Genomic DNA, 13944 nt, shown 5'->3' with positions numbered 1-13944 from the left:
ACTCATGCAGACAAACACCAGGGATTTCAATTAATAAAATACAATTTATACTAAATCTTTTCCAACAAACAGATATATTATTCTGCTCCGCGTCTAAGTTGTCCACAGTTCGGACTACATGTACAACGTGATAGATTCCCTTTTAAGTAAATGTGCTCTGCAGTCCCACTCATTGAGGGAGCCCTCACTTGATCCTGTCTATCCTTGCCAAGAACTGTTAAAATCTGTAAGCTTTTGTAAAATTTGGAAGTCAGTATACATCATAATAAGTACATTTTATAAATGTTTCGTCTTAGGTTTGTGATTGTGTAATTTTAGCTGAGGATACACTTTCATACTTGGTATAAAAAAAATCCATTTGCTGACATTTCTCTGCAAATGGTAAATGATGTCCCCTGTGACTTAACAGTCTCCTTGTCCCAATACCGGATGAATTATTGTCTGTGTATTAAGCACATTCAACACAAAATACAATAAATGACAATGTCTTCTTTTCCATACACAGGTCCGGAAAATTTCAGCTCCAAGAGCTTTGCTGTACAAGCGCAGAAGAAAATTCTGAGCAAGATGGCTACAAAGACTATGGCAAATATGCTTATCGACGACATAAGCAGTGAAATCTTTGATGAGCTTTTCAAAGCAACTAAGGAGCACGTGAGGAATAAGAAAGAGGCTCACAAAATCCTGAAGGACCTTATCAAGGTTGCAGTAAAAGTTGGCATTCTATATAGGAATAACCAGTTCAGCCCTCAAGAACTAGAGATTGTGGAGAAATTCAGGAAAAAGCTTAACCAGACTGCTATGACAGCAGTCAGCTTCTACGAAGTGGAATACACGTTTGATAAAAGTGTTCTTTCTGGACTTCTACATGAATGCCAAGCCCTACTTCATGAATTGGTACAGCGCCACTTGACGCCTAAATCTCACGGTCGTATCAACAGGGTCTTCAATCATTTTTCAGATGTTGAATTCCTTACTGCCCTATATAGCCTTGACGGAAGCTGCAGGCCGTACCTCAAAAGGATTTGTGAAGGCGTCAATAAATTGCTTGATGAAAGAGTTATTTAAAACCTTCTTCTGTTTTGTTTCTTCTATGGTTCTGATAATGTGCTGAGAAATGGCTTTTTCTGAAATGCAAATTGCCAATGGCCAGATTAGAGCACAGATGGCTGTGTCAGGAATATTTATTTTGGTCTTGGGACACGTTGTGTACCGCATACACTCAATGAGGCCTTCATCCACAACCATCAAACTGTGTATCCTTACATGAACTCTGAAAGATGGAAGAAGATGAGCTAGAATGTGAACTTTCAATTTTTCTTTAATATGTGTCAGGGGTTACCAGGCCTTTGTTTTCTCAGAGATCCACTTGTGCTTCATACTATGCCCTCCTCATTTGTTGCCTATATGCTCTTATATATTGGTTGACCATTGGGTAATAGAAAACAGACTAGTTTATATGTAACTATACATTCGGGACTATGTCAACAGCATAAATGGCCTTAACTCAAAATGAAAATATCTACGAGTCCTAAAGATCAGAGATACTTAACACTTTTTTGTGAAGCCGGACTTCAGCTTATGTCATGAATGGCAAAGTGTGAAATAATTCCTTTGGCAGGTATTGCTTCAGAGGACTAGCTAGACAAACTAGACCCCAGAGAACTAGTCATACTTTTTTAGTAACCAAATAAGCCCATCATTATGGCCATTAGGCAGAGTCACAAGGTATTCAACCAGCGTTCACACAAGGCCTCCAGTATTGAAAGGAGCCAAAATTGAAATCTTTCTTTTTTTTTAGACCCCCTATTAAGATCAATTATAAGTTTCGCGTAAGAGGGCCAAGGTCTCAAAGGTATAGTGATAAACCACCAATGCTGCCTATTCCCAGATTGCCATTAGTGACATATTATCAATGATCAAACTGTAAGGAGCTAGAAGAAACTCCATTGCTGAAATCACAAAGTGCTACAGAGCTGATCTAAGTCAATAAACTGACAGAAAAATAGAGGCTGCACTCAAGTTGCCATTGGTATCACAGGCGATTGCTCTAGGGACATATTGAAAAGAGCTATTTGGCTGTATTAACAGTAGATGTGATGTTTCAAACAAAAATCTATAGCCTGAAGTCACCATAAAGGTCCTGGGGTAATTGACCAGTCACATGTTATAATATGTTCCATTTCCAATTCAAAATAATACAAAAAGAAGTGAAATGACGTGTTGTCCTTTTTCATAAGATGATGTACATATAATATTCCCAGTGCCAATATATATTTTGAATACAGTATTTATCTATCGTGCATTAATAGTTGATTATTCCTTTTAACGTGTTTAAAAAGAATTATATGGCCTTGTGAATTGCAGATGGAACCTGTTTGTATAACACATGAAATTTATTCTGATTACACAGATGTATAGGAATTATAAGAGGAGTCTGCCATTTAAGAGGAAGAATACTAAGGGTAGGTTTAATGTACACGAGAGCACGACAAATACTGAATTACCTATGGAAGTGCAAAATGTACCACTGATCTTCCACTTGGTACCATATTTATTTATTTGACTTTCCTTGTTGTCATACACATAAAATACGACTTCTGAATCTGTGCGCACCGCACACTGTCAGGATTTCCCGGTATTGCCAGAGATAGTGGGTTGTCATGTGACCTCAAGTATGCGACTTGCATACTTCCGGTCACTTCCCTACTAGACGTGCCTGGCTTGTCACAATACAAGTGAATTGAGAGAAGCCGAGCACGTCTAGTCGGCATGTGACCAATTGTATCCAATACGGAGTCACTTGACCACCTGCTCTCACCACAAACAATACAGATGAATCTTGACAGCATGCGCAATGCACACTATCAAGATTCAGACGTCTGGGATCATATAGTGACTACCGACTTTCTCAGAAGATCGGACAACCTATTTAACTTTAGTTACAGAAAATCAAAGACCACCTTTTAAAGAGTAAAACATTTTTTGTTTTTACCAATTTCACAATTTGTTTACTGTGAGTGAATTGAATCTTGTTACTGACAGAAGCTAAAAAAAAGAAACAAATACTAGCCAACATAGCTGTCAGTAGCCTACAACTGTAGCCAGTCTAAGGAATCCTCTGTGAGTTACATTAATGCTTTGCCAGTCGAAGAAAGAACACAGAGTATGGTAAAAGTTTCACATAAAAAAGATTTGTCATAAGTCTATATTGTCCTATGTAAGGGTAACCTAGTATGGGGTCAGGTTCGCTCTAGTATTAGCCAAAAATAATGTCATGTTAGGATAATGGGAGTGATGAGAATACACCGGACACATAGTTGTGAGTCCAGAGCATTCATGAAAAGAATATTCCCCCACACCCTGCTCATAGTGATTGTTGGGCAGATACTGTCCATTGCAGGCAGCCATAGATTATTGGTTTTAGTGGCAAGGGGAGCATTCCCTTCATGAATTCATCAGATTTATTACTATCCCGTATCCAATGCATTCTCAAATCCTCAACAACACAAATATTCTTTCCCCATACTATTCAGCACTTACATAGAACAGCATAGTCTTGTGACAGATGTGCTTTTTTAAATTAATTGAAAAATGGCACCAGCAGGGTCTAAAAATGTAATAAATATATACTCACCTACCGATCTAGTGTTCCTCTGAACCGCTGCCAGGGTCTCCTCCAGTATACTCTCTGTTTCTTCCAGCAGTGAAAGAACCTGACCGCTACTGCAAACCCTTAGACCTATTTTTAAATTTAAAAAAAAGGGTGGACAACTCCTTTAAATATTCCCAACAAATCTCTCTCCACTGCCCTAAAGGGGTTTTCCCACAAACAAAGTACATTTTAATTAATAGATCTTGGAATAATATAAATTCCACAATTGCATGTGCAAAAAAAATGTTCCTGTGCTGAGATAATCTTATAAATGTGTCCCTGCTATGTACTGTGTAATGGTTGTGTCTCAACGTGCAGTAACATGACAATATAGAAAAATGAAGTGCTGAATTCATCAATGAACAATATGTGTGTAATGAATTTTTTTTATATAAATAATAAAATAAAGACTAGTCAAAAACAAGGTGAACAAAAAGAGGATGCAAAGTCACCCTGGGAACAAAAGAAATGGGCAAAAAGAGTCATTGGTAATAATGCACAGACCAAAAATTGGGATAATACATAGAGGGGGGAAGAACCTTCATTTACAATTTTTTTTTAACACATCACTCATATGATTGTGCGTATTAGTAAAGGAAAGAACAATAAAGTGCTTGTGCTGAGATCATAGTTCACTAATTCTCTAACTCTCCTATTAGTGTTAGTTAACAAAAAATGTGCATACATCAGTCACAATAGATGAAACTCACCCATAGTAAGGTGCAAGTGCAGAATCCCAGGGGACAGCCCCAACGCGTGTTTCACGTTAGCTTTTTCACAGGAACATGGTCTGATCATACCACAGCTCTTTGGCAGGGGAGGAAGCAAAAGAGAGTATACAGGCAGGACAGCACAGGATCACAGCTGATTCTTTTTTAGCTGCAAAACATTTCACTACCTGTTTTTAATCAATGCTTTACCATAAAGAAAAAATCAGCAGCGGTCCCATGCTGTAATGTCTGTATACTTTTACTTCCTCTCCTGCCCAGGAGATGTGGTATGATCAGACCATGTTCCTGCAGGGTCAGACACAGCCATTACACAGTACACAGCAGGGGCACATTTATAAGATTATCTCAGCACAGGGACATTTTGTTTAAACACATTCAATTTATTCAAAGATCTATTGATTAAAATGTTTATTACAATTAACTGTTTGTGGGAAAACCCCTTTAATAGTTTCCTGCAATGAAGTATACCAGTCTGTAGTCTATATATCTTATAGAGGACTATCTAGAAGGATGTAAAGAAAAATGTCCCTTTTCATTTACCGTAAACAGATCTTGAAAATGGTTAAAGCTAAAAAAATAAGTGGAATGATTTCTCAATTAGAAGTGTTTTTTTAGTTTTATATGTAGTTGTAGCTTAAAAATCTTGTCCACTTCTGTACAGCCCCTTATCACTGGCCCCCAGATGATACGTAAAGTAAAAAAAAAATATGCTTACCTTCTGGATGGAAGATGCTGCTCCATTCACAACCTTGAGTTTCCCGCCAGTCTCTTGCCATAAACAATGTCAGAAACCCCTGCAGACAATCAGTGGCTGCTGATCTCTGCAGCTTTCATATTTTTGTCCAAGCAGAAGAACTGTTTTCTTCTCTTATTAAGATGTAGGGAGTGCACTTTGATCCCTGTTCCAATTTTTATTTATTTAAAACCACAGTCATTGGAATTGTATTTTACCTATAGGATTTTGTATTCTGTTTCCCTTTAACAAGAAGCTCCACTTTGTCTGAGCCACGGTTATAAGGGATGTGCAATTGAGCAGATTTGGAACATTGTTACTTTACCTCCCATTGCTACCTGGAAACCATCAATAAAAAGGCTATTGATCTTATTGTCACTCTTCTCTCGATTTAATACTTTAAGTACATAAAGGTTTACAACTCTGAATGTCTTGTGGATCTAATTGGGTCAAGAACGCCTTAAAGTGAAGCTCTGCTATTAATTAACACTGGATGGGAGTTCGGCAGATAAAAATCCGGCAATTTGTTAATTTTGCGTTCTTTTAGCTTATTCTTACTCTATACAGTGTAAATAAAAGTGTATTAGTATCTGAAAACTAAATCATCAAAACATCATATTATAGATTTTTGTATGTTTATTATGGTTTGTGAGAATATCCAAACCACAAGGCTCATTCATATACCTGATACTGATGAACAATGATAGTCTGATTACCATATAATTACCAATGTTGTTATTTATGTATTTATTAATACTTCACTTCAATGATTTTCTTTGACTACATGGAATAACATAATTACAGCTACAAATCTCTGAATGACAACATGCTGATGGTTTCCAGATACCAACCATTTGTTATGCTGTAAAATTAGAGAGTGAAAATGTAATTTCCCTTGTTATGGAGCTGCTATCTTGTATATTTGCTGATGATATAGCCAATGACAGATTTTTGTGGAATACCTTTTTTGTGCCTTTTTACCTTTTGGACATTCAGGATTTTTTTAATACAATTAATTAATAGTATTATACTTAAAAGGTCTTTACACTGTTACCCATTGTAGACACTGGTGCCCATGCTTTTGCCGATTTTAATTATCTAGAATTCCCCAGTGTCGGATGACTTTCAAAGTTAGGTGTGTCTGTTATAGTTCACAGAGACATCTTGAACTGTAAAAGGCACATAAGTAGACTGAAGAGTTCACCTTTTGTGCAACATTTTACAAGTTATGTATAGAATTAATCTATACATAATTTAGATAATACAATATAATAACTTTATAAATGTATTGCATTATTTGTCTTAGGGTAAGAGGCACACTATCTGTTATGGGATCCAGTAGCTAAAGGGGGAACATCTTGGCATCTCCACAAAGAGCTTCAATTCAGTTAGTGATATTTCTGATGGAATAGCATTCAAGACTACATTAAATGTACATTTATTTTTTAATATGGATGATACATATCCGTAGACTTCATTGACATCTTGACTTCTATGGATATGTCAAGAAAGAACAAGGTATTTGTTAAATTGATCCCATTTTAGTTTATGGTTGACAGATATCATCTTTACCTGTCAGTCAGAGCTTCTGTTTAACATGTACATCAAGAACTGTCCCCAATGCTACAATTGGGGTATAGATGCAGATTTCTTTGTTCCAACAAGGTGTTTTATGTAATGTATTAGCTCTGCAATGTTTGCAGAATTAAGTTTTATCTGCAGATGTCATATATGCTAATGAGTAGACCAGGCAAAGTTCAAATTCGCCTGTTCTTTTAGGAAAATTCGATTTGCAGAGAAGTTATTTTCCATGAATTTAATGTTCTTTATTATGGTCTGGGATTTCCTCAGACCCTAGAATATAATAAATGTAATATATAAAGAATAAAGAAAAATTCTCACCTCACCGCTTAACCTCTGTATCCCCCTCCACCTCTCACTGTCGCCCATCTGGTCCTCGCAGCATCTTTTTTTTTCTATCACTACCACGAACACTGAATTCCTAGGACTCCCCAGGGTAGGCCGGGACTTCCAATTCTGATGAGGTTAAGAAGGGGTTCTGCGCAAGTAAATGTAAGGTCACAACATCATGATGAACTTGCGTGTGCATGCGCAGAACTGTCCCGGGCCTCATCAGAGCCGGAAGTCCTGGCTTAACATGAAGAGGTCCGAGGATCCGGCACAAGGCTTTTCACATTTGCATTTGCATCTGCATGATAAAACTACATTCCTCAAACATTGCAGAGCTAAAAAATTATACAAAACTCCTTATTAGAATTAAGGTTTGCCTAGCTTTACTAGTGGATGGGAACAGTCAGGAGGACCAAAATGCAATAATATACAAATGGTCTAACATCTTGGCATGCTTAATATTTTGTGCCATCATTATGGTTTTCATCTATGCTTTGATTTCACCTGGTGCAACCTGTCATTACAGTGCTATGGCACAATTATGGGTGTTATGCCTGTATGTGACATTACAGGCATCATGTGCACAGTAAACTTTGAGTCATTTATCACGTTACTGTGACATCCTCATGTGTATTATCTCTATATTTTCTTCTGAACTTGCTGATGAAGGTGGTCTAAGTGGAGTGAGGCAGCATTCAAAGGTGGACATAGACTTCAAAGAGGCACTGTGAACGCAATGATATACTGTACAATCTAGGATCTCTGTGTACATGTAAGTTTACTGTAAGCTACTCCATCCTCCTCTAGTCACAGTTCCAGGGATTTCAAGGCCTCACCCATAGTAGGCCTCATCGGGAAAACCTAATCCAATAAAAATGCTTGAAATAGGCGTACTTTCAAAATTCAGCTCCAGTTCTACACCACCACTAATGTCAGGTCTATGTAATGGGTAGGCCTCAGTGATCTATTGTTCAAAGTAACATAACAACCCTCAGCAGAGCTTTGACGACGTAGCCCCAAGAAGTTACTTCAGCTTCGTAACAAAGCAAAGCCTAATATAACACGTTGGAAATGTATAAGAATATGTGTGATTTTAAGACAGCATATTGAACTATCTACCATATATTACAAAATTAGACCACATGTGCTCTGTAATTTTACCATTATTAACTCAAGTTTATAGAATCCACTTTACGTGTCTTTAAAAATACTAATACAGATATATAATATTTTATGACACAATGATTTATTCCTTCAACACAAGTATCATTCTTAAATTGAAGGCAGAATGGTAATCAGGTGATTTATATTATTTATTATGCTTTGCTTATATAGCGCCATCATATTTCATAGCGCTTTACAGACATCATCATCACTGTCCCCATTGGGGCTCACAATCTAAATTTCCTATCCGTATGTCTTTAGAGTATGGGAGGAAACCAGAGAACATGGAGGAAACCTACGCAAACACAGGGAGAACATACAAACTCCTTGCAGATATCCTTTATGGGATTTGAACCCAGGACCCCGGTGGTGTAAAGCAACAGTGCAAACCACTGAGCCACCGTGCTGCCCATAGTGATTAGCAAATGGCCTGCTTCTCTAATCAGTTCTGCACATTTTCCCCCTTCAGCTGAAAAACATCTTCAAAGAGAAGTTGGACCTGAGATGAACAACATCCTGTTTTCGTTGCAAGGAGGCCATAATGGCTTCCCAACTAATGTATGTATGGGACAGGTCACCATGTTCAAAGAGAAGATGAACCTGAGATAAACAGCATTCTGTATGCATTGCAAGGAGACCATAATGGTTTCCAGGCAAATGTATGGATGGGGCAGGTCAGTCAGAGCTTAGAGCCACTATTACAGAGGAATTCCTGTTTATGGGTAATCTGATTTTATTAAAGCATTTTACAAACAAACAACATCGCATCTTGTTTTGACATTTGATATTAATATATATGAGTTAATCAACAGCTTCAATGAAATATATGAAATAACCATGAGGCCTTCTAAAAATAGAATGAACGCTTAAGTAGTGAGGGCTTCAATCGAAGGCTTCTAAACTTAATAGGAGCAAAAAGAAGAGAGAGAAGATAAAAAAAGAAAAACCAAAATAAGAGAATGGAAAGAAAAGAGGGGTAGTAGGGAGGGGTTATGGGAAAAGGGGTCCCTAAAACCTTATGTGTATCGTTACACATTGTCCTATGTCCCTATATAGATTAACAGAACAAACTTTGGAAGTCAGATGAGTCTTGAAATAAAATCCATCCACTCCAAATTTTTCTGAATTTGTCATTTGTGCCATTGTAGTCTGCTGATAGTTCCTCCGTTCTACATATTTTAAGCATTTCTTTATACCAGTCAATTATATTGGGGGGATCAATTAGCTTCCAAAAGTGCAGAATCACCATCGTTGCAACAGTTAGACAGAACCTAAGAATATCTTTTTTTTGAGTTCCTATTGGAGAAGGTAATATTAATAGAAGAGCTATTTGAGGGGATCTCTCTACTCTATTTCCTGTAATTTGTTGATAGTTATCAAACACTTTTTCCCAAAATGGTTTAATCTTGGAACACTCCCAAACTTCTTTCCCAATCTACAAGAGACACTTCCGCCCCCAGATACCTTTCCCACACCTGTTGAAATTTTAATTTGCCCTCTCCTCCCTCTTTGCTCAAACCCCCATAAATCACTGATATAGTGCATTCAGGTCCAACTTCCTGTAGGTACAATTTTTCATAAAGGGTGAAATCTGAAATTTGTGCGCTACTAAAAAAGATTGCAATTGCAAATATTTAAACCAATGGAGTTTCTTGTTTGGTGACCGATCCTGCAAATAAACAAAAGAGGGCAACTTATCATTCTCTAGTATCTGAAATAATCCATGTCCTCCACTGCCCCCTGACCGAGAAAAGATCTGCTCATGAATCCAGGTAGAAAGGATAGATTGAAGAAAAGTGATGTAAGTGGACTAATTAATCTTTCAGGAAACAAATTTCTCCTCAAGGCGAGCCATGTTCTAAGTGTGTCTTTAGTAAAGTTACACCTGACCAGGGCTGTCAAGTCTCCTGAACACCACAGTAAATCTCTCAAGGGTATATCTGAGTCCTCTAGCTCTATGAATACCCATTGTTTATTGCTAAAATGAAAATGTGAGTCTAGGATCCTCACCAAGGAGGTAGCTTGGAAATACATTTTATAATGAGAGAGACCGGCGCCGCCTAAAGATTTAGGTCAGGAGAGAATCTGAGTGCTAATACGAGGCTTTAATTTACCCCATATGAATCTAATTAGGGCCGCTTGTAACTTACGAAAGAAGCTACGAGGAGGAGAAATCAGGACTGTTTGAAAAATGTATAAGAAGTGTGGTAGAATGTTCATTTTGATGGCATTAATTCTTCCAAACCAGGATAGCTTTAACTTCCTATATGTTATTAGGTCTCTGCACGTTCTTTGTAATAAAGTTTGGTAGTTAAGCTCAAATAGTTTATCGGGATCTGATGGGATAAGGACCCCCAAGTATTTTAGCGATTCTCCTTGCCATTTAAATGGGAACTTATTCATTTAGATTCAGTTAGATTAGTCCATTGTTCCCCAAACCCCAGTCCTCACAGCAATGAATGACTGTTCAAACCAAGTACAGGTGCTTGGTGCTCCACGGTGTGGCCAATCACTTATATGGAAACCAAGCAGGTGGGAAGGTGTATATATCTCCACCCTTCTCTGGATCTATGAAGCCAGAGCTGTCAATCAAGGATGAGGGTGGGGATGGAGATAGGGGTAAAACAAGCAGTTAAATGTTTGGCACCCCCATGATGCAACGAGCGTCTGTACTTGGTTTCAGCAGTCATACTGTGCTGAAAGAGTCCCTTTAAGGTGGCCATACACATATACAGCTCTGGCAAAAATTAAGAGACCACTGCACAGTTTTCTAAAAATCACCATCTCTACATGTCTGACAGACATTGCATTCCAGTGTCAGTTGAATTCCAGCCAAAGTACATCTCATTCTACTTAATGTGCTTCTAATTAGGTGATCACCTGAACCAAATCTTTTGTAACGAGGGAAAGTATAAAAAACACTGCTGTGGCCTTCACAATCCTCTTGCAATAGGACAAGCTGGATGGCAAAACAAGTGCTAGGAATAGCCCAAAAGTAATTTGAATGAAAAAATAACTTTTAGCCATGCCAAAGGAGTTGAAAAGAAAAGTCTTGAGTGAGGAAAAGAAAGGCTCAATTCTGGCTTTACTAGCAGAGGGATACAGTTAGCGTCATGTTGCCTTCATCCTTAAAATTTCAAAGACGGCAGTCCATTACAACAAGGTCAAGCAGCAGACATTGGGGACAACAAAGCTACAGACCGGCAGAGGGCGAAAGCGACTCTCCACTGACCGGGATGACCATCATCTTATTCGAATGTTACTCAGCAACCGAAGGATAACATCAAGTGACCTACAAAAGGAATGGCAAATGGCAGCTGTGGTGAAGTGCACGGCAAGAACAATTCATAACAGGCTCCTAAAGGCAGGCCTCAAGTCATGTAAAGCTAGAAAAAAGCCTTTCATTAGTGAGAAGCAAAGGAGAGCCAGGCTGAAATTTGCCAAAGACCATAAGGATTGGACCATAGAGGACTGGAGTAAGGTAATCTTCTCTGATGAGTCTAATTTTCAGCTTTGCCCAACACCTGGTCGTCTAATGGTTAGACGGAGACCTGGAGATGCATACAAGCCACAGTGTCTTGTACCCACTGTGAAATTTGATTGAGGATCGGTAATGATCTGGGGATGCTTCAGCAAGGCTGCAATTGGGCAGGTTAATCTTTGCGAAGGACATATGAATCAAGCCGCATACAAGGTTATCCTTGAAAAACACTTGCTTCCTTCTGCTCAGGCAATGTTCCCCATCTCTGAGGACTTTTTTTTCCAGCAGGACAATGCCCCATGCCATACAGCTAGGTCAATCAATGTGTGGATGAAGGAGCAGCACATAAATCTTGTCATGGTCAGCCCAATCTCCACACTTGAACCCCATTGAAAACCTCTGGAATGTAATCAAGAGGAAGATGGATAGTCACAAGCCATCAAACACAGAAGAACTGCTTTTTTGTGCCAGGAGTGCCGTAAGGTCACCCAAAAGCAGTGTGAAAGACTGGTGGAAAGCATGATGAGACACATGAAAGCTGTGATTAAAAATCAAGTTTATTCCACCAAATATTGATTTCTGAACTGTTCCTGAGTTAAAACATGAGTTTTGTTATTTCTAAATGAATAAGAACTTGTTTTCTTTGCATTATTTGAGGTCTGAAAGCACTGTTTCTTTTTTAGTATTTTGACGATTTCTCATTTGTTGCAAATAAATACAACATTTTTAGCTTTGAATTTCGGAGACATGTCAGTAATTTATAGAGTAAAACAACAAAGTACATTTTAATCAAAAATATACCTATAAAAGAGAAAAATTAGAGAAAATAAAAATTTTGCAGTGGTCTCTTAATTTTTGCGAGAGCTGTATGTCAACCAAACCCAGCCAACCATCTAATGTGTATAGATTACCCCAACTTTTCAACGTCTGATTTTAAACCTTTCACGACGGATGACGTATATTTACATCATTGGCCGTGTCTTTGCCTTTGATGGGGCTCCGGTGCTGAGCCCACCTCTTTCTCCGAACTTGATGGCTGATTTAATCAAGGCCGATGCTAGATGTTGAGTTTGGCTATTTGATCCCTAGAACCAGTTGTCCTACCTGAATCGCACTTGGCTTGTTACCCCCTCTAGAATGGGGGTCCCTAACCCCACCCATTTGTGGTCACCTCCATATTCACAGGTACTGTCAGTATGGAGTCAGGGACCTTCTTCTAGGCAAAAATGTGGGTTCCAGAGGTAGGACCAGCATCCATCAGACATTTATGATGTAAATGTCTAAGTTGGGAGCTATCCATCATCAACATTGTTCCATCTAAGCTTTGTGCTTTGGAAATGATAGATTTAAGAAATATCACACTCCTCTGACATGTATATCTCTATTTGGGCTCTATCACTTCATTTGTGTGTTGTTTTAACTCTTTCCTTTCCAGATTGCTTAGCTGGAATCACTGATCTTGAAGATACATCTTAATTAGCTATGAGGCCCTTATCAACATTTTTTCTGTGAGGTCATTTAAATTTTTTTATGAAATTGATAACGTTTTAATCCAAGGAATAAGAGGTCATTTATGCCCTCTTCAGATGGCATTATATATTATTTGCTCATCATACTTAAGGAGTTATCCACTTCACCAACGGCATAAGAAAATTAGCGATATATGGTTCTATCGCTCCTGTTCCAATGGTTTCCCGCTCCCTCTTACCACACATTAAATGACTGTTCTACCAAACAAGTGTCACAGTGGTTAAATGCCTCAAATGATGACTGGTTGAAGTGGTCTCATGCCCCTAAATTGGGAGCGCATCATAGTAAGCAGAGATAAGGAAGAGACCACACTGTCAGAATGGGAGCAGCAGTGAGATCGGGGAGATGAGTTTTGCTTCTTTGACTTTTTTTTAAGACTCTGATGGGTTAAAAAATAAAAGTGGACACCTGTTTTAATGATTTCAGCATTAAAAAAATTGTTACATTAAACAAAGGACACATGAAGAACCATTAAATAATGCGCTCTTGTGTGCATTATTCACTTGGAAGCATGTTGCATTGATTATTCTAATATGTGATCACTGTGTAAATAAAATATAAATTTTAAAAAATGAGCACTTGTTTTTAATAATTCTACACTTTATAAGGCAATGGAAGTAAAAATTAATTATGCTCCCATATCTTCATTATACGGCAGGACTGGTTCATTTACAGAGGAGGCTCTTATACACTTAGGGAGGAATTCATCCAAGTTTTTAAGCCAGAAAACTGGTTTAAA

General features: G+C 38.1%; 1 protein-coding gene across 1 annotated transcript in view; it reads left to right on the top strand.

The window, feature by feature from the left end:
* Positions 1-11792, top strand: part of TNFAIP8L3 (TNF alpha induced protein 8 like 3) — a 162905-nt gene extending 151113 nt beyond the window's left edge. The window contains exon 3 of the mRNA XM_073653047.1: positions 506-11792. Within this exon, the coding sequence (XP_073509148.1) occupies positions 506-1068 (563 nt within the window). The 3' untranslated portion in view covers positions 1069-11792. The remainder of the gene's footprint in view (positions 1-505) is intronic.
* Positions 11793-13944: the final 2152 nt, after the last annotated feature.

Source organism: Phyllobates terribilis, unplaced genomic scaffold (assembly GCF_046119375.1).
Source record: "Phyllobates terribilis strain yellow unplaced genomic scaffold, ASM4611937v1 Scaffold_11__3_contigs__length_659146591, whole genome shotgun sequence".
Classification (NCBI taxonomy): domain Eukaryota; kingdom Metazoa; phylum Chordata; class Amphibia; order Anura; family Dendrobatidae; genus Phyllobates; species Phyllobates terribilis.
Note: the sequence above shows the minus strand (reverse complement) of the source record. Positions and strands in the feature narration are given on the sequence as shown.